Raw genomic sequence first — 21,242 nt, forward strand, 5'->3', positions numbered from 1 at the left:
TTGGGCTTGGCGAGCCACCGCTCCACCCCCGACATTCCTTCCAGCTGTGTGCAGGCACCGCTCAGTTCCCATAATCACCAGGTAAATTTACGTGCAGGATGGCAGGAAGTAGGGGAGTTGGCAATGCCTGGGTTTGCCTCGTGGCTGTAAGATACTACATGGATGGAACCGCCTCGTCACCATTTTGTCTTCAATTTTCTCATTGGTCGTACTAGTCTGATCTCAGATGCTCATCGTGTGTTTTCGTGTAGGTTCGGCCTGTCTGGTCGCCGTTTGGCTGACGGTGATGTGGTGGATGGCAGCGGTGTCAATTTATGAAAATGGTTGAGGGCCGACGCTGGCAGATCTCGCCTAGGTAGGTACCCCTATTTTTCTCCTCGGATTTCGGCCACTTTATTTTGAGGTACACACAAAAAGACATTAGCAGGGAAAGCCTCTGCAGAGGCCAACTAAATAGATGCTCACTGGGTGATATCTGGTAACATCTGTACCTATACCGTAATCAGATATGAAACACGGTCATTCAGCTCCAGCTGTTAACACCGAGTGCCATCCTATTTTACATTCAGATGATATGTCTCCGCGTCAGCGTTTAGCGCTGGCGGCTCTGTCTAGCCACTGACAGCCCCGGCGTCCAGATGCGGCGTCCAAATCAAAACATTTGCGACCCCCCACAGAGCTCCAAGCAGAAGCCCAATAGCTCGACGTGGTTTTGCATATCTGTAGGAATCTTGGTTTTGTACTTCGCTTAATTCGCCGCGTGTTATGATAATCCGTGGTAAAATAATTGATACCAAATCGAGGAAAAACTTGACGAACAAGAAAATTAACGCATTTCGAAGCACGAAGCCACTGAAAGTAATAATTTCTAACGATGCATGTATATAGGTATTGCTGAAATGCGAAAATCTGAGAACAACATTGGGGGGAAGTCGACAGTAGCATTGGTGAATGGTGGGTGAACTCAGCATTGGAGGGGGGGGGGGGCAAGAGCCCACCAAAAGTATACAAATTGACACCAGTGGGGCTGGTCAGCCCCTGTAGGGCGCGCAGTGTCTATGGCCGCCGTCCGCGGGCGGAGCGCGGCCGCACCTGAGCTGAGCGGCCGCTACTGGTGCCTGCTCTCCGCGAGCCGGCCCGGCCCGTCTTACCATCGATCGCGTCACCTGGCCGGAGCCCCCGGCGCGGCGGCGGACGGCGCGTGGCGGCGCCACCTCCGCCGGCACAAAACGGACGCGCCCGGCCGCCGACGAGCAGAAGCTGTGTGCGCCCCGAGCCGAGAGGTGGTCCGGCCCCGCAGAGCCGACGGCACGCCGCCCCAGAGTGCACCGTCCCGCGACAGTGGTACCATGACACCACTGGACATTCCGCTGTTCACCATGAAGGCGGCCGAGGAGCCCACCGACGGGCCGACGCTCACCTCCTCCACCGAGAGCATCCAGAAGCTATCGCTGGACGACGAGTCGGCGCCGGCCGGCCACACGCAGCAGACGGTCACCGTCAGCGCTACGGCCACCCGGCTGGCCGACCTGGTGGCCGAGCGGCCGGCCGACCTGCTGGCGGCGCGCCTGCTGCGCCAACGGCCGCAGCTGGCCGACCTGCGCGTGCTGCACGCAGTCAGTGGCCGCGACCTGTTCTCGGCCACGCTGGCGGGCCGGGCCGGCGGCGCGCGGCCGCTGGTGGTCACGCTGCAGGGCACCACCGAGATCAGCGAGGTCGACTGCGGCTGCGAGCCGGAGCTGGTGTGCGGGCCGCACAGCCGCGCCGCGGCCGCCGCGGCCCACTGCGGCTCGCTGCAGGTGCTGCTGGACCGCGGCCAGCCGCGCCAGGGCGGCGCCCTGCTGCGCCGCCTGCTGGACGGCTGCGACCGGCTGGCGCAGCTGCACCTCCGGCTGGGCAGCTGGCGCGACCTGCGCGTCTGGCAGGAGGGCCGCGTGTTCGCCACCGTCCGCCAGCTGGCCGTCACCAGCAACAGCGCCTGCTGCGACATCCACGCGCTGTCGCAGCTGTTCCCTGAGCTGCGCCAGCTGCGACTGACGCGCGAGGCCGAGCGGCGCGAGGAGCGCTGCACGTGCCGGTTCCGCGCCACCACGCTGCTGCCGCGCCTCGAGACGGTCGAGCTGCAGAACGTGTGTCCCACGGCCACAGCCGCCGTCCGAGCCTACGCCAAGAGCCTGCACACGCTGAAGCTCAAGTCGTGCCGGCTGACGTCGCCGAGCTGTGAGTACCTCAACAGCGGCGACTACCGCGGCAGCGGCCAGCGCGGCTTCCGCGACATCATCCAGGCCATCCTGCGGCGCAAACTCATCACGCTGCCCAACATCCAGATCCGGCGTCTTGAGGTCACCAACGCCGCCATCGACGTGGCGCTCATCAACCGCAACTTCCCGTGTCTCAAGTCGCTGGAGATGGAGTGCGGTGAGCTGACGGCCGAGACCGAGAAGGCCACCTCTGCGCCGCTCTGGTTCCCCTGCCTGGAGCGGCTGGCCGTGCGCCTGAACGGGTCCGACTCGGCCGAGCCGTGCATCCTGGCGCGTCCGCTGCCGCGGCTCACCGAGTACCAGCAGAGCTTCGGCTCCCTGCGGCTGACGCGGCTGGCGGCCGCCTGTCCGCGCCTCGAGCGGCTCTCCCTGGACCCGGTGCTGCTCGAGGACGAGGCCGAGCTGCCCGCGCTCCGCCACCTGCTCGTCTCCTGGTGCGGCAGCGAGGCGCTCGCCCAGATGACGCTGCGCATGCCGGCACTGGAGCAGGTGCGCGTGCTCGAGCCACCCCACCTGGAGAAGCGCAGCTGGATGGGCTTGGAGGAGGAGCTGGGCGCGCGCCACGTGCAGCTGACACTGGAGTGGTGAGCGCGCTGGCCGCCGGCCGCCGCTCCCACACTACCGGGGCTTTCACTCAGCTGTTTATCCGTGCTGTTATTATTACTCATCGTCGTGTATTTATCTGTCGTCAATAAATGTATGTTATATGGAATATCCCTGTCTATCTGTTCAGGAGGGAGCACGGGAGAGCGCAGCGCGGGAACGAAAGCAGGTCAAACACACGCTGCAGCCGGGCGGCACAATGGGACCGAGGCCGCCCACAGCTCTGGCCCGCTCCGTATGCAGGGCCATAAATCAGCAGCCAGGTGATCAGCCCCGTGTCGCGGCAGCGCTCTGTCACCGTTCGGCGGCCCTGACCGTCGCACTCACTTCTACTTCCGGCAGTGGGCGCCGCTGACCGCGGCGCCGCGGCCTTTGTCCATAAAGCCAAGGACGCGCCGGCGCCGGCGGCGGAGGAGTGTTTACGCACGGCGGCCGGTCCGCTCCACATTCCGCGAGTGGGCGCCGGCCGGGCGCGCCGCCAGCCGCCGCAGTTGGCGCCCGGCCACCACCGCACCCGTCAGCTCGGCCGCTGGAGCCGCCTGGTGCCGGTCTTCCCTCGCACTGCCCTCACAGATGGCGGCTGACTCATACCAGCCTCTCCTCAGACCCGTGGGGGGACACATCGCCGATGGGCAGCAATCACACGCATTTGAGACAACAGCCCCCAGCCGCACAAAAAGGACCTGACACACTGAGCGTAGATCCACCGCTCGATCCACACTATGTTATCATATCCTAGCAGGCAGGGGACAGCAACACAAGCGCAGCGCTGTGGGGACCAGCAGCCGCTGTCCACCAGCCAAATGGGCACCAGCAGTCCACCAGCCGACTCCACTGAATAGTATCCGTCACCGAAAGTTCCCGGACCGCGCCGGCCCCGTGCCACTGCCTGGCCGGGGGTGTCCCGCTGGCCGGCACCGGCTGTCCCGGTGGCAGGACACAGCCGATCCGCCCAGCTCCGCCCCGAGCGGCCGCTGGCCCGCTGCACTTACCCTCAGCTCGGCAGGCAGGATCCTGTTCTTGCGGACGGCGTTGAGTCGCACCCGCTGGATGCCGAAGTCGCGCACGCAGTGCCGCTTCGCCTGGTCCTTGATGGTGCGCCAGTCGCCATACTTGGTCCTCACCTGGGTGGTGCGCGGCGCCGAGGCGGACAGCAGGCCCACCTGTCGGCGACAGAGCCCAGATCAGCCACCAGCGGTAACACGCGCCCGACGGTGCCGGAAACCAACGGCAAGCGCTTGTGAACAGTCGCACTGCACAACGATGCGACCGACCCGGATCAGAGCACACCGTTCGGGCCGCCGATAGACGCCCGATCAGTATTCCGGAGGCCGCCGATGCCGGTATCTGGTACCTGGTACGCCGTACCTACCTACGTTCGGTACGGAGCGGCCGTCGAAGGCCCATAGTGAACATTCGGGTGCATGGATGCAGCCGGGCACATTCCAGGGAGGATTAACGGACAGCGCACAGTGGCGGCAGAGGCGGGGGGGGGGGGGGGGTAGCGGGGACGCGGCGCCCCCCATCTTCCAGGGGGGTGGGCAAGCATATCTTTTTGCCCCCGCACAATTGTTATCGATGAAGTACCACAATACTTCCATACTACGTCATGAACATATGCCAGTTTGGCTGAGTACCTTCTTATTAAGTTGATAGAGCGAGTAATTTGGATTGATACGTATTGTTGTCAATGTCGTGCATATTTTGATCACCTAGGGGAAGTTGGGGGAACGCCGAAGACTTTTTTTCTGACGCCCGTAGCACGCAAGGTAGACAACATAAGCTATTCTTATTGGCGTCATTCGAGAGGCCAGTCTTTTGCCTTTCAAACATACCAGGCGCATTTGATGAATTCGCAAACCGTTAAGCGCACAAACTAAAAATATCAAAGAAGTGACTTTTTCGGCGTTGCCCCGGACTGCGGGAAAAGCCGAAAATGGGAGAAATGATCTACGGGGAATGCCGACATTGATGTTTTGCCATTTTATCTCAAACTTTATCCAGAATTCATCAAAGCTGACACGCGTTTTAAGAGCTTGAGGACGCGGTGCACACTGGAAGTTATAATCCTGTGATATAATAAGAAAATGCCAGGTAAATCATTCCTTATACGTAACAGGCCGTTGTGTCGGTTGAAAGTGTAATTTGTGTGACTAAAAATACGCGTTGCTATTCTACAGTAGTAAAGTCCACGTAGCGTGCTTTTAACACGTGCGTAATCGCACGTTTTCGGCATTACCCCAGCCAGCCATACTTTCATTTGCAGGCCCATAACTTTTCAACGTGCTGTATAAATTTCAAATAGGCAGCACACTCATGCAAAGACATGCTAAAGATTACTTGACCGAATTGGCCAGACAAACGGTAGCATAATGAGTAAGAAATGCAGCTTCAAAGGCGCATGTGGTACAAGGGAAACGTACCTTGAAAGCGCTCTTGGCGCCCTCACAGCCGAAGTATTCCGAATGACGACTCGTAACAAACATGCGATAATTGTAGTCACTTAAGCTTCAGAGCATCACTGACAGGTGGCATCCATGTCTTACGGTTTTCGAAATATCTCGAATTTCGGCTTTGCCCCAACTCCGGCATTGCCCCAACTTCCCCTATTGGCTAGCATTTTGCAGTGCGAGTATTACGAACCAGAAAGGTTTGCAATAATTGTCTTGTCTAACTTAAATGACCTCATTGGTTTAAAAAGAAACACGTTGTTCAACGCGAACAACAACAGTCACGGTGACAGCCACAGTATATTATGCAACACGTATTTGAACTGGACTGGGATGCACCGTGCCCCCCCCCCCCTCCCATCCCAAATTACCTTCCGCCGCCACTGACTCCGCAGCGGCCCGCACCTCGATATACCCCCTCCCACACCGCACCGGCCCGCACCTCGATATACCCCCTCCCACGCCGCAGCGGCCCGCACCTCGATATAGGTACCCCATCCCACACCGCAGCGGCCCGCACCTCGATATACCCCCTCCCACGCCGCAGCGGCCCGCACCTCGATCTACCCCCTCCCACGCCGCAGCGGCCCGCACCTCGATATAGGTACCCCATCCCACACCGCAGCGGCCCGCACCTCGATATACCCCCTCCCACACCGCAGCGGCCCGCACCTCGATATACCCCCTCCCAAACCGCAGCGGCCCGCACCTCGATATACCCCCTCCCACACCGCAGCGGCGATCGCGGATGCACCCAAGTGTGCCGCGCTCTATGGGCCATCTGTCTCTGTCAAAAGGTAACACCGAGCCCAATCGGGCACTCTCGGATCCCGGATCCCAGTCCAGCTGGCCGTGTTTGGCAATAGCGGGTGATGACAATGAATTTTGTTTGCAGCATAGGTAAGTAGGTTATCTGTCACTAAGTATGCCGCACTTCTAACTGTTGTACTTGAAATACGCCACCCGGACTGTTCAAGCATACAGTGTTGTAAAACGATTCGGTGCGCTGCCACGCAGCGATCGGCACCGCTCAGGTGGAGCGGCCGGCCGGCAGGTAGAGGCAGTCTCCGGCCGACTCGGCCGCCGGCACACGGCGCGCAGAGGCGCCGCCGCGCCGGCTGCACGTGTGCCCGCCGCCTCGTCTGTTATTCAGTCTGACGCAACGTGACCGCGCCGCGATGCGGCAGAGACGCCGCGCTAGTAACAGTTATCCGCTGGTGCGCGCGGCGCGCCACACGCGCACTGTACGTCACCCGGACATCGCTGACTGCAGAGCAGGAGTAAGGAACGGAGTCGACTGACGACAGGCGGCCAAACAGAGCCCCGGAGTGGCCGGCGCGCCGTCCTTGCTCCTGTATGTGTTCATTCAGCGGCCGGCGGCGCCGAGCTGAGCCAGGCGGCGGCCGGTGACTGATGGCGACCAGCAGCCGACGAGGCGCTCCTTCCAGCAGCTGGCCGCGTCAGAGCCTCGCTGAACCGCCGCGCCCAGTACCAGGACAATCAGCGAAAAATGACCAGCTCAGGGTGCCGGCCGAGGCGGTCAGCGCCCAGGAAAATCGCGCACCCACCCTGGAGCGACGGCGAGTGCCGAGTGGCGCCGCCGGCCGCGCCCTCCCCTCCGGCGTCACGGAGGCCGGCCGGCGCGCACCTGCCGGCCGAGCCCGGGCCTCTCCTGAACGTAGTGTCCTGTCCGCCCTGTCCTGTCGGCAGAGTCCTGTCAGCAGAGTCCTGTCCGCACTGTCCGGTCAGCCCTGTCCTGTCCTGTGTCCGCCCTCTCCTGTCAGCCCTGTCCTGTCGGCCCTGTCCTGTCCGCCCTGTCCTGTCAGCAGTGTCCTGTCAGCAGCGTCCTGTCAGCAGTGTCCTGTCAGCCCTGTCCTGTCAGCAGTGTCCTGTCGGCCCTGTCCTGTCAGCAGTGTCCTGTCACAGTCAGCAGTGTCCTGTCCGCCCTGTCCTGTCAGCAGTGTCCTGTCAGCAGTGTCCTGTCGGCCCTGTCCTGTCGGCCCTGTCCTGTCAGCAGTGTCCTGTCATGGCCCTGTCCTGTCCGGTGTCGGCAGCGTCCTGTCGGCGCTGGTACGGCGCAGCCGATAGTACGCTCAGCTCGGCCGAGCGCCCACGCCGAAAACACAGATCCTATCTGTCTATGTCAGACTCAGGTTCGAAACGCAGTGGATGAAGTAAAACTGAAAACTCGTGCCGGTGCGTTTCGAAACATCTGCTCGCCGCCTGTGCCGGCTGTTTGGGCCGGTGCGGCCGGTATTAACATACCTACGGCGACGATGGGGCCGGTGGGGCCGGGCTGCTGGGATCGGGAGGCGGCCCGCGCCCCAGTCGGCCCTCCCGGGGGTGGCGATGACGCGCTATCGGCCCGCTCGGCTGCGGCGAGGTGCCGGCCGTCTCACGGGTCCGAGAATAGCCGCCCTATCGGCCGCCCGTGCCGGCGCCACTCACCGAGATACGCACAATAACCGGTAATCCACTGCATCGCTTTATTGCACCACTGCTCATCGACTACTACGCAGTCAAAACAAGATAGTCGGCCCAGTAGCTTAGCGCAATAGAAGCAGAGCTCCTGATAAATGGCATAGTCAACAAAAAGATACCTACGACGAGAAGACCCACTGGCATGCAGCTTTAACACTTCAGTACGAGGCCAAGGCTACAGCTACCTTGAGTGTTTGCCAACCATGATACCTACAAACAGCTTCACCGATCGTTTCCAGAACCAAACTTAAATATACATTAAGGCCTGGCTACACTATGCGTTTTCGGCGTGCGCTTTTTTTGCGTGTTTTGCGTAATATCGTTCTGGAAAAAGTTGTAAATAATATAACATTTACATTAGTCATACACACAAGTCAATATAACTCTTATATTAACTAACCTTTCATATAAAAAAACATAGGTCACAAAAAACGTAACATCGTTTTTTTAGAACGATAGGTATTACGCAAAACCCGCACCCCCCCCCCCAAAAAAAACGCACGCAGAGAACGCGAAGTGTAGCCAGGCCTTTAATAAATCATTCGCCACACCGACGGACCGGAGCAGTGCGGGACGGCGCGACTGCAGTACGGAGGTGTCCGCGAGCACCCAGATGCAGACGCGCCAGGAGCGCCCACCAGGCGTGCTGCGCTCTGTCCCTTCCGTCAGAGGCACGGGCGGCCGGCTGTGGGGAGGGCCTCAGCAGCCGGCAGTCGGCTCTAACTAGGGACGGCCTCAGCGGCCAGCAGCCAGCGGCCGGCTGTGGGGAGGGCCTCAGCAGCCGGCAGTCGGCTGTGGGCAGGGCCTCAGCAGCCAGCGGCCGGCTGTGGGGAGGGCCTCAGCAGCCGGCAGGCCGGTCGGACGTGGTCAGTGGCCAGGTGATGGTCGGTGGTGGACACCGCGGCGGCGGCCGACACGGCGCGGCGGTCCAACTCCAGCGGGCGCGTCCAAATAATGGCGCCGCTATCAGCCATAAATCACCGCCGGTCCGTCACTCCTACCACAATAATGCTAACGTGAAAGTAGCGAATAGCGATTTTTCGGCGAACACGGCCTGCCGGTTTGGCTGAGGCTCCGGTCGCCCCCACGTTTGGCAGCCAACCAAAAACGCAGCCGGTCAGCGCGTCAACAGCACAGCCCGCCAGCAACGAACGTCGTGCGCCGAGTCTTGTTGCCTGTTGGTGCAGGCTGGCCTCAGCAGACAATCCTCGAGGATCCGTTGTCGCTCACAGACGACCCGAGAGAGCTCGCCGGGAGCGCCGACTGGGATTCGGCAGCCAACAGCGCCGACTGAGGATCGGCAGCCAACAGACCACCGCGAGCGCGCCACCAACAGGGTGAGGGTCGGCAGCCAACAGACCACCGCGAGCGCGTTACCAACAGGGTGAGGATCGGCAGCCAACAGACCACCGCGAGCGCGCCACAGACCACCGCGAGCGCGCCACCAACAGGGTCCTTCGCGGAGGAACCGAAAAACAGCTCCGCTACAAACATACTGCCATCATTAGCTTAGCTCTCGTCGGCTTTCGTTTCGCCGAACGCTCTTCGCTCTTCGCCGATGGCGCGTGCAGGGGGCCCGCAGGGCACAAAGCAGCCGCCCATGCGCCAGCTGGTCCTGGCCCCAGGGCTCACAGGGCGACACGCCGTCTGCAGTAGGTACCGCACTGCGCCTCTGACGTCTGACAGTGTCTCGCGCCGAGCTCCGCCGCGGCCGGCACTCCCCGACACGACCTGACCGTTTCCGCGAACGCCGACGGCCCTGCTCCCATCTTCCTCATGTCACGAGGACCTTCAGGCGGCCGCGAAGAAGCCGAAACTTCCTATATAGCGTAGGAAACAGCACACTTCTCGTAAGCGGGCGCACCTTTACGATTTTATCCCTTGGTTCAAGGATCCGAAGGCCACAAAAGTTGTTAAAGTTCATTTTTCCGGTATATATGTTGCAGGCACTTTAGAAAATCAGTCATTTTGTAAAATGCCTAGGCATTTTGCAAAATGCCTGATTTTCCAGGCTTTTTGCAAAAAGCCTAGGCATTTTACAAAATGACTGACTCTCCAGTCATTTTGCAAAATGCCTAGGCATTTTACAAAATACCTAGCCATTTTACAAAATGACTGAGCAGTGTGTTGTAGATACGAGTACCTAATTATTATACGTTTTGGTAGCGTGTAGGTGGACCGAGGAGTCCAGCATTATGACCAGAGGAGTCCAGCAGTGGGAAGTCCATACCTACCTCTATTTTGAGATGTGCAGGCCCGCGACATTTCCAACCCCCACGTCAGCGACGCTGCTGGATTTAACCCACGAGCCGCTGGGGGGGGGGGGGGGGCATAAAGTTGCCCCCCCTTTACGTTTTGTGAAATATCTCCGAAACCTGATGAGCTACGAACGTGAAACATGGCATAGCTTCAAATGAATACCTAGGCAATGTTTGAGGAAAGTTTGGTGGTTGTAGCACCTAAGATGACGTCACAGTGACGTCATAAAGTTTTGTCGTTTTCCGATATGGACCGTTTCTGATGACGCTGAGCATGAAACTCGACTGTAAATGAACTAGACAGCACCTGCTGTCATCCTAAAACATCTTACTACACTTCCATCTAGTTTCTGACCAATAATCGGCCCTTTATATTCGGTCCCATATATGTGATGTATCGTGGGGAATATGAGAGTCGCAAATCTATAATTTCACTTATGACGTCACTGTGACGTCATTTCAAATGGGATCGACACCAAATTTGGACACAACCTTGGCTAGGTATTCAGGAAGATGTGTGCAAAGTTTCGCTTCTCTATCTTTTCGCGTTGCGACGATATCGTCGCAGAAGTAAAGGGGGGGCAACTTTATGCCCCCCCCCCCCCAGCGGCCGGCGGGTGGCGCGGAGGCCCAGCGGCCGCCGGGTTAAAATGATCGATCTGGAGCGTCAACAAACGACTGGCCCTATGCCGGCCTGTATCTGTAAAACTATTAGAGGTCGCGAGGATTCGATCCCACACACTTAGGCGTTAGTGTCTTCTGAAACCAACGTTCTCGTCCTACGCCAAGCGACCTGATGATTCTCCCGATGTGGAGCTTGATATTTTTAACTGGGACCATGCAAGTAGGTACTCAAAGCTGTTGCCACAAAGCAAAATTAATCGTGTTTTGTTAATTATTGCTTTAATATTCATTGTGATCAGAGAGCTTTTTTATTCCAAAGAAAAGTCGGGAAGAAAACCTAAAGAAAACCTTGCGGCGCGAGTTATTGGCGAAAAATAGGAGGGGTGGGCGGAATCCGCCCCCCCCCCCTTCCACTGCGCGTGTTAAAATGTGAGGACTGAGGATGAGAGAGAAGGAGTGGGAAATTATAATTAAATTCGAACGTGTTTTTAATGTCCAAATACATAATGCAGTTTTGTCCGTAATGGCACAATCAAACAAAGACTACACTCATTCGTTTACATGTAATTGTACATCAACCGGGCCTGCCTATTGACTAGGGCCGGTCTCCGGCTAGTTTTGTTAGGTCTAGTTTCAGGCAGAACATGAACGGCGTTGATGTACTTGGGAGTTTTTACAGCGTTAACTAAACAATGCTTTATGCTACAGCCGAGTCTGCAACTCAACCTGGTCGTTACTCAGCATTGTCGTTATCACAGAGCTTCAAATCGATCAGCTACAGGCTGAACACGTACCTATAGAGTAAAGGAAGACGTCCAAAAACTGTTGGCCATAGTAGGATCTGTAGTGGGATCTACGTTCCATGCTGGTCAGGCATTTTGCAAAATGCCTAGTCATTTTGTAAAATGGCTAGCCATTTTGAAAAAAGCCTGGTTGCGTTCAGTCATTTTTCAAACAGCCGTCTTTTTGTAAAATGCCTAGGCATTTTACAAAATGACTGATTTTCTAAAGTGCCTGCAACATATACAATATCTAAGAGAGGCCGTGAGAAAGTGGTCGACAGTTGGCTACTTTCTGGTATTATCTACCGGAGTCCATCAGCTGACGGCGGGTGGGTGTGCCAACTGCCGGCGTCTGCCGTCATATCGCCAGCGTCCTCCGTTCACCGCACTCCGACAGGCCGCATTGAGCCGGCCGGTAGGATGTGGGTACAGCGGGCAGGCCGGTGGACGGCTGCGCTTTCTGACCGGGTCGTACCGCCGGGTCAGCAGTGGACTGCACTGACCCGGTCACACCGCCAGGTCAGCGGCAGACTCGGCCGGCGCGCCGCCGTCCTGTGTGACGGACCAAACTTCCCGGCGCCGTCTCTCAGAAATACCAGCAATCGATAATAAAAACGGCATGCAGGCGTGCTGCTGGTCAGCCGGCCAGAGGCTCGGCGCCCCGTGTCACTGCCGGGCCGCGAGTTAGCCGGCTCCCATTAATTCGGGGTAAGTCCGGCTCTGTGCTGTCGCGCGGTTTGGACCGGCCCAAACCACGTGGACTAACCGACAGACGGCGGCCCACGGAGCGCCGACACCCAGACAGACAGCAGACTCGGTCCACACACAGCACCCGTGACACAGCACACAGCGCACTCGGTTCACACACAGCACCCGTGACACAGCACACAGCACACTCGGTCCACACACAGCACCCGTGACACAGCACATAGCACACTCAGTTCACACACCCTTGACACATGACAGAGCAGCCCAGCAAAGGCAGCGAGAGGCCGCACGGAGAGCAGATCCGGCCTGCTGAGCAGGGCACTGCGAGCCGGCCGGCTCTGTCTGGTCTCCGCAGCAGCTGCCCACGCAGCACGCCCACCAAATACAGCAGAATAACTGAGCCTCTACTCTGACTGCAACACTGCACCGTGCACATGTGTCGGAGCTGCTCGAAACTACAATTGGTATCGGGTACTGCAACAAATGCGTCCAAAGCCTCAGGCGTATAGGTCTAGAAAATCGGTAAACATTATTGGATATTGCTTATTTGTATCGTTTTGAGATAGCAGGACGCAATATGGATAATGGGCGCAAGATGACCTTTGTTTTCGGCGCGCCGTAAAGTCCCAATAAAAAACAACAACATGGGCACTTCACATTTTGTCAAACTGATGTCGGGTATACAATTCCGCAGGACGAGCTGCCAGCCGCGCAGGCCGCGGGAGCGCCAGTGCCCGCAGCCACGGATCCGCTCGGTTCCAGTCGAACAGCCGTCGCTGGCGGCGCACCATGACCCCGGCGGGCGGCGGGCGGCGGGCGCCGCGGGCCGCGCTCTCTAATCGCCACTCGGGTGACAGTGGCACACCTGAACATGGAAGTTATTCATGCATTGACGTCAGAGCGCGCTGGCGCTGGCGTCACCGGCCGGCCGGCTCGGTTTGCCTCATCAATCCGGCCAGCCGGAGCCGCGACCACCGAGCCTGATCCCCCACCGGCCGACCACCGAGCCTGATCCCCCACCGGGCCACCGGCGACTGATCCCACACCGGGCTGATCCCCCACCGGCCGACCACCGAGCCTGATCCCCCACCGGCCTACCGTCGCGCGGCCGATCCCACACCACCCTACCGGCGGCTGATCCCCCGCCCGGCTGATCCACACCACCGCCTACCGGCGACTGATCCCTCGCCCGGCTGATCCACACCACCGCCTACCGGCGGCTGATCCCCCGCCGGGCTGATCCACACCACTGCCTACCGGCGGTTTAGTGGGGGCAGCCGCGCGACGGCCCCCGTCTGGTCCGCCCGGCCCCTCGGCTCAGACTGTATGTACCGTACTACCGGTACGCCGGCCCGTCTGGTCCGCCCAGCGGCCTCGGCTCCGTACCGGGGTGGAGTGGTCCGCTGAGCAATACAGACGGTCCGTCGGTCGGCGGCGTACAGTCTGAGCTGTCGGAAGTGTCACTGCCGAGCACTGGACCATCGCCGACCTGCATGCACTGGGCCGCCCCAAACAACGCTGAGCCACAGTTACACTGGACCACGGCTGCACTCGGCCACGGGCCAACAGCTGTACTGGACCACAGCTGTACTGGACCACAGCTGTACTGGACCACAACTGCACTGGACCACAACTGCACTGGACCACAGCTGTACTGGACAACTGCACTGGACCACAGCTGTACTGGACAACTGCACTGGACCACAGCTGTACTGGACAACTAACTGCACTGGACCACAGCTGAACTGGACAACTGCACTGGACCACAGCTGTACTGGACAACTAACTGCACTGGACCACAGCTGAACTGGACAACTGCACTGGACCACAGCTGTATGCAATTGACCAATGGGCAATGGACAATGACCATAGCTACACTGGACCATAGCTGCACTTGGCCATAGTTGTACTGGACCACAGCTGTATTGGACCACAGGCCACAGCTGTATTGGACAGCTGCACTGGACCACAGCTGTACTGGACAGCTGCACTGGACCATAGCTGCACTGGACCACAGCTGTACTGGACAGCTGCACTGAACCATAGCTGCACTGGACCACAGCTGTACTGGACCACAACTGTACTGGACAACTGCACTGGACCACAGAGCTGTGGTCTAAAGTGACCGGCTCGCAGTGGGCGCTGAACTGGCCCGGCCACGGCCGCAGGGCTCCCCCGCCCCTGGCAGCGCTGCCTCCTGGAACACCGCCCGATTCTACCAGTTGTACTCCTTTCCAATAAAGCATGGCGCTAGTGGGAAATTAGTGGCGCCCTCAACACCGCCCGATTCCACCAGTTGTATTCCTTTCCAATAGAACATGGCGCTAGCTACCTATTAGAAACGAGGCCGCAATTGCCAGTAGCTGTTGGCACCTTTGGCGGAGTTGATAAGTTGATGACATTGAACACCAACAATGGTCGTGTAACAGCGGCGCCGACGTCAGAGAGAACAATGGGCCGGGCTAAGGAGTGGCCGCCGGTACACAAGTCGGTCGGCCGATACCTACCGCTCACACGGACAATGTGGCTGTGTGTGTGTGTGTAGGTATACGGACATCTGACGCCGCTGACGGGCCCGGAAAGTGGCACCACCATGTGAACTCCACAGACCTCCCAAATACCGCTGGTGCTGACGTCCAAACGCTGCTAAAGCCAGACTTTTCCTGCTTGAATGCCACATGGGCACCAACGCCATTGTACATTTGCCAAAAGGATATTGCAACTACGCAGGCAAGGCTATCACGTGGTATACAAAATGCATGAAGGAATTACTTTTATAGCACTTTTCGCTTCACTTTCCGCCTATGACGATAATTAGCGGTGGTACTAAAATAGACCTCAATTATCGACAGGCATATGCTCTCCAAAATTACTCAGAAGTGATCAATGTTTTCCCCGCCTTCTGTGTTTTTATGGACTAGAATACACCTTTCTGAGAAAAGCCGAACAGTGAAGAAGCTGCTGTAGGTACCGGAGGCGCACATAAAACAGTGTGCCAGGGTCGCTGTGTCCAGATGGCTCTGGAGTGCCGACACCAACTCGTAGATGGCGCATCGGTCTAACATACCTCTGACCGAGGCTATGTAAAGTGTAAACCCCTCTGACTCGTAGGCGGCGGAACGTGGCCCGTGGGAGGCACCGGGGCAACCTGCCCCCCCCCCCTCCCCTTGATTCTTGAAAGGGGGCACCAATAGTGAAGTGCCCCCCTTAAATCTTGTACATTTACTGAATGACAGTCAGAGGTTTGCTCAAAAATGTAAGGACAGGGGTCAGAGGGGTCATGGAGAAGGGTCACTAGGTAGGGTAGACCGGGGCAAGTCGCCCCGCCGAGGTAAAACGCCTCACCGATGTTTCTCGGAACTGGCATAGTTCTGGGGAAACATCCTCTCTTCTATAAAACGTGCACTATATGATCATTATACCTATGAGCAGACTGGAAAGAAATTGTGATGACTCTTTCGGGAGATATAGCCAAAAATGTGTTTTTTGAGTGATTTTTATGTTTTGTTGTCAGATCATGCATCATGGCGTTCTTTTATGGTCCACATCAGGTTAACGACTTTTATGTATTTTTGAACAACTATTGTCCAACGCTTATCATGCCGGGTTGGTTCGTGTTAAATTATGTCTTGCTGGAGTGCAAAGCGTTGTTCTCTGACCGAACTACGGAGTGATCGAAAAGAAGATGTCAATAGCTTAAGTTGCAGCTGCAAGGGTGACGATACATGAGAGAGAGAGAGAGAGAGAGAGAGAGAGAGAGAGAGAGAGAGAGAGAGAGAGAGAGAGAGAGAGAGAGAGAGAGAGAGAGAGAGAGAGAGAGAGAGAGAGAGAGAGAGAGAGAGAGAGAGAGAGAGAGAGAGAGAGAGAGAGAGAGAGAGAGAGAGAGAGAGAGAGAGAGAGAGAGAGAGAGAGAGAGAGAGAGAGAGAGAGAGAGAGAGAGAGAGAGAGAGAGAGAGAGAGAGAGAGAGAGAGAGAGAGAGAGAGAGAGAGAGAGAGAGAGAGAGAGAGAGAGAGAGAGAGAGAGAGAGAGAGAGAGAGAGAGAGAGAGAGAGAGAGAGAGAGAGAGAGAGAGAGAGAGAGAGAGAGAGAGAGAGAGAGAGAGAGAGAGAGAGAGAGAGAGAGAGAGAGAGAGAGAGAGAGAGAGAGAGAGAGAGAGAGAGAGAGAGAGAGAGAGAGAGAGAGAGAGAGAGAGAGAGAGAGAGAGAGAGAGAGAGAGAGAGAGAGAGAGAGAGAGAGAGAGAGAGAGAGAGAGAGAGAGAGAGAGAGAGAGAGAGAGAGAGAGAGAGAGAGAGAGAGAGAGAGAGAGAGAGAGAGAGAGAGAGAGAGAGAGAGAGAGAGAGAGAGAGAGAGAGAGAGAGAGAGAGAGAGAGAGAGAGAGAGAGAGAGAGAGAGAGAGAGAGAGAGAGAGAGAGAGAGAGAGAGAGAGAGAGAGAGAGAGAGAGAGAGAGAGAGAGAGAGAGAGAGAGAGAGAGAGAGAGAGAGAGAGAGAGAGAGAGAGAGGAGAGAGAGAGAGAGAGAGAGAGAGAGAGAGAGAGAGAGAGAGAGAGAGAGAGAGAGAGAGAGAGAGAGAGAGAGAGAGAGAGAGAGAGAGAGAGAGAGAGAGAGAGAGAGAGAGACTTGTAGAAAGAGGGCCAGGGGGCACTCATAGTGAGTGCCCCGCCACTTCCCCATCTTCAGCATTTTAATAAGATGGCGAAGTACTAAAATGAGCAGCATTATTGAATATCGTAGAAGAATAACCTTATGCTCACTATCTTTAAACAATCCAAAAATTAGCCTAAAATCAATGAATATATTTCGGAAACGTTCCTTCTTCAGTTCAAAAGTTAACTAACTATCAACTAACTATTAGTTAACTTTTGAACTGAAGAAGGAACGTTTCCGAAATATATTCATTGATTTTAGGCTAATTTTTGGATTGTTTAAAGATAGTGAGCATAAGGTTATTCTTCTACGATCTTCAGCATTTTAGTTGAAACTGAAATAAAAGCAAAGATACTGAGATTGTGAACATTCTACCTTATGGATTTTTACGGGTAACACCGGCGTGGAATTTTCCCCGACATTCTGAGCATATGGCGATAGCTCGTCCTTTATCCCACAAGCCGCTGGGGGTCATACAGTTGCCCCCCCCCCCTTTACCTTTTGTGGAATATCTCCGAAACCTGCTGAGCTACGAACGTGAAGCTTGGCGTAGCTTCAAATGAATACCTAGGTAATGTTAGAGGAAAGTTTGGTGGTTGTAGCACTTAAGATGACGTCACAGTTAAGTCATAAAAATTTTCTCGTTTTCCGATAGGGACCGTTTCTGATGTCGCTGAGCATGAAACTCAACTGTAAATGAATTAGACAGCACCTGCTGTCATCCTAAAACATCTAAGTACACTTCCATCTAGTTCCTGACCAATAATCGGCCTTTATATTCGGTCCCATATATCTGATATATCGTGAGGAAACTGAGAGTCGCAAATCTATAATTTGACTTACGGGAGAGTGGCCATATTGCGCCACGTTAAGCGAAACTGGCTTCAGCTTGGAATACAAAGACAGCACAGGTTAGTTGTTTTCACATTATATTTAGAAACCTTTTTCCTACCTTTTTAGACACTAATTTATCGCATACTTCAACTCATTAGCCAGACACGGTCTTTTTAGAAAGTGTTGCAAAGGGCGCAATTGTCGAATACCTTCGATAAATGCGCCCACAACATGGCGCAATTGAATTCAAATGCGTCCACCGCAAATACATGCATTAGCTATGGGCTGTAAAGATGTGATAAGTAGGTAAAGCATTGTAAAATGTGTCATTATTTCATTAACCCTCGCCCTGGCAGGGCATTTTTCATAACACGGACTGGCAGGGGGGGTCGATGCGACCCCCCCTCGCGATTGGCTCCTATGGCACCTAGAAACACCAAATTTTGTAGGTAGGTGGGCCCCTGGAGTTCTCGCCGCTGTGCAAATTTGGTTGCTCTAGGTCAATATTTAGGGGGGTTTTGGAGGGGTATAAATGTAAAAATTTCGCTAAAAACAGGTCAAAAGTTTTTTTTCGCTTATAACTCTTGATCTAATTAAGATAGAGCAAAAAGAAAAGTACAAGTGAACTCAGCACGTCAAGGCGCGTCGAATGATATACTTTTACGCTTGCTTAAGTGTACTTAAATTTTTTTACTTATTAAGTAAACTTTAATTAATTTATTAAGTTCGAGTTAACCAAATAGCATCATATCGCATATCATTCGATTCCGCTGATCACCAGGAGCACAATGACACCATTTTTTAAGCTCTATCGTCATTGTGTGCCAAGTTATTGGCAAAAACGTCATTTGACCTCAGTTGACCTCCTCATTTGACCTGGCCCATGGATAAGTACACCAAATAAAGAAGCGCCAAGTGACATGCTGTTAAGTACTGTAGTTTCAAAGCACAAAAGTGATAGAACGAAGCGGATATCTCCAGTATTTTCCGAATTGAATATTTTCCCGTAGGCTTAACATTAGGGGAGAGTGGCCATATTGCGCCACGTTAAGCGAAACTGGCTTCAGCTTGGAATACAAAGACAGCACAGGTTAGTTGTTTTCACATTATATTTAGAAACATTTTTCCTACCTTTTTTAGACAATAATTTATCGCATACTTCAACTCATTAGCCAGACACGGCCTTTTTAGAAAATGTTGCAAAGGGCGCAATTGTCGAATACCTTCGATAAATGCGCCCACACCATGGCGCAATTGAATTCAAATGCGCCCACCGCAAACACATACATTACCTATGGGCTGTAAAGATAAGCGTAATAATAAGGAGATAAGGCGTTGTATGATATGTCATTATTTCATTAATTTACCATGCGTTTTTTAGAAATTTTATTAGAAGTGCACACTGCACAGTGACCTCAAATTGCTAGTGGTTTTGTCATCTGCCTAAGCCTTCGAATATTAGCCATCATTATTAATGTTACCCATTTCATTAACATTAGCCCGGGTGTGGCGCATTTACCCCGGTCGCATTTGAAAAAAACGTAGTGGTGTGACAGAACATGGCGTCCCTATTCACCGCAGCCACAATCTCTTGCATGGAGGTGCTCAAATCATTCAAAATGAACCATCTGTCCGAAAAATTAGCAGCGCATGTGTCTAAACATTCACTAAACCTTATTCTACAGCTTTGAAGAATGCTTTTTTCGCTAAGAAACCCCAACATTTAAACAAAATCGTTACTTAACCTTCCAGGCGGTGGGGGGGGCATTTTTTGCCCCCCCCCCCTTTAGTTTTTTCAATATATCTCGAGAACCGCTGCGCCGATCGTCACCAAACTTTCAGTAGGTACCCTCCCGGGAGCAGCTAGCGCACATGGTGACCAAAATTTTTTCCAAAGGCTATGATAGGTTGGCCGCTAATGACGTCAGAGTGACGTCATTTTTGCCATTTTCGACCCAAAAAAAAGGTTTCGCGGGAAGAGCTGTTAGGCCTACAGCTTTACAGATACAGAAAAATGTTTCAGACATAAAAGGTGTGGAATCAAAAGGGCTACAAAACTGATATTTCGGTTTTTCGAATTTTTTGGATTTTGACCCGATTTTTTGAATATAATACCAAAAAATCCAAAAAGTTTTTTGAATTTCGAAAAAACCGAAATATATGTGATAGCCCCTACCGCCTTCTATCTACATACCAAATTTGAGATCGATACCTCTTTTTTTGGCCAGGTTATATCGAAAAAACTGTTAAAAACTGAGAACGTCAAATTTTCAAACTCAATTTTTAGCAATTCTAGACCTCGTAGCGCAAAACAAAGACCACCATTAGACTCCCCGTGACGAGCTGCATCGAATCGATACCCATTTTATGTAAAAATATAAACTTTGAAATTTGACCTTTTTTGACCTGACCTTGACCTGACCTCCACCAGAAGGTGACCTAAACCGTACCTGATGGTCTTATAACCAACACCATTGAGTTGGAAATGAAAAACTGGCCATAAAACATGCATCGCATAACCTTAGTAAAGTTGGGCTCATGTGGTGACCCTTGGTGACCTTTGGTGACCTGACCTGTGACCTGACCTGGTATGACCAGTGACCTCTAATAGCAACATATGTACTAGACAACTGACGCCTTATCGCTGATTTTCGACAAAATGCGTTTTACTCGGTGTTATAGCGCTTTCCCTAGAAGCCCCGTGAACGGTGAAACATTTTATCTTTGACCTGACCTGTGACGTCATCGGTGACCCCGAGGTCAATGAAATTTGGTTTCCCTCGACAAATTTGACAGGGCTATCGAACGCCGTTTGAATTTTCCGGATCCGTCCAGTAGTTTCGGAGCTACGGGGGCGGGGGGCAAAAAATGCCCCCCCCCCCACCACGCGGAAGGTGGCTGGTAGGCCCACCGCCTGCCGGGTTAAACTCATGCTGCCTTACGTCTGCCAAGGTTCCACCGGAAAAGGAAGTATGATCGAGGTGGGCAACTTTTGCAACCACGGTACTTATGGTGTGCCAATTTTCTGGAGCTTGGGAGGGCGCATTTATCTCGCGGGCGCAATTAGGGTACTCTCCCCTACGACGTAATGACCTCTAACTGACCTCAGGTCAGTGACATAAAAAACGAGCATATGTTATACATCTCGGTGAACTTAGCACATCCTGCAAGTTTGAAGGAAATCAGTCAAAAACTGTAAGTTGGACAGGTGCATAAAGAAAATTGAAATTTGACCATGAAACTGACCAACGAAACTGCATGAACATTGCCATTGTAAAATGAAATTTGTCTTTTTCCAATGCCCGATGTCACAGTCCTATGCTGTGTGCCGAAATCCATTGGCCAGTGTCGAAATCACGCTCATTGTCGACATTAAATGCCGCATGTTACGCTGCTGCACTATGCCGAGTTTGAAGCGTGGTTTGTCGAAAGCGCACTCCAGCTGACGTTCCTAATGCAGATCTGCCTAAATTATCATCAAACACATACTATGCTATCTGAGGTCACTGATACCAGGTCAGGTCACAGCGAGGTCAGGTCACCGGGAGTCACTATATGAAAGTGTCGTGTGATACATGTTTTATGGTCCATTTTACA

The 21,242-nt window shown here is 54.4% G+C and overlaps 1 protein-coding gene across 2 annotated transcripts in view; it reads right to left on the minus strand.

The window, feature by feature from the left end:
* The window catches only part of LOC122377702 (28S ribosomal protein S14, mitochondrial-like), a 141,554-nt gene that overhangs the window by 71,632 nt on the left and 48,680 nt on the right, over positions 1–21,242 (minus strand). For both annotated transcript variants that reach the window (XM_043358068.1, XM_043358059.1), the window contains exon 3: positions 3,857–4,027. In XM_043358068.1, coding sequence (XP_043214003.1) covers positions 3,857–4,027 — 171 coding nt within the window. The remainder of the gene's footprint in view (positions 1–3,856; positions 4,028–21,242) is intronic.

The sequence above is a fragment of the Amphibalanus amphitrite genome, unplaced genomic scaffold (genome assembly GCF_019059575.1).
Source record: "Amphibalanus amphitrite isolate SeventyFive unplaced genomic scaffold, NRLGWU_Aamphi_draft 000006F_arrow, whole genome shotgun sequence".
Classification (NCBI taxonomy): Eukaryota; Metazoa; Arthropoda; class Thecostraca; order Balanomorpha; family Balanidae; genus Amphibalanus; species Amphibalanus amphitrite.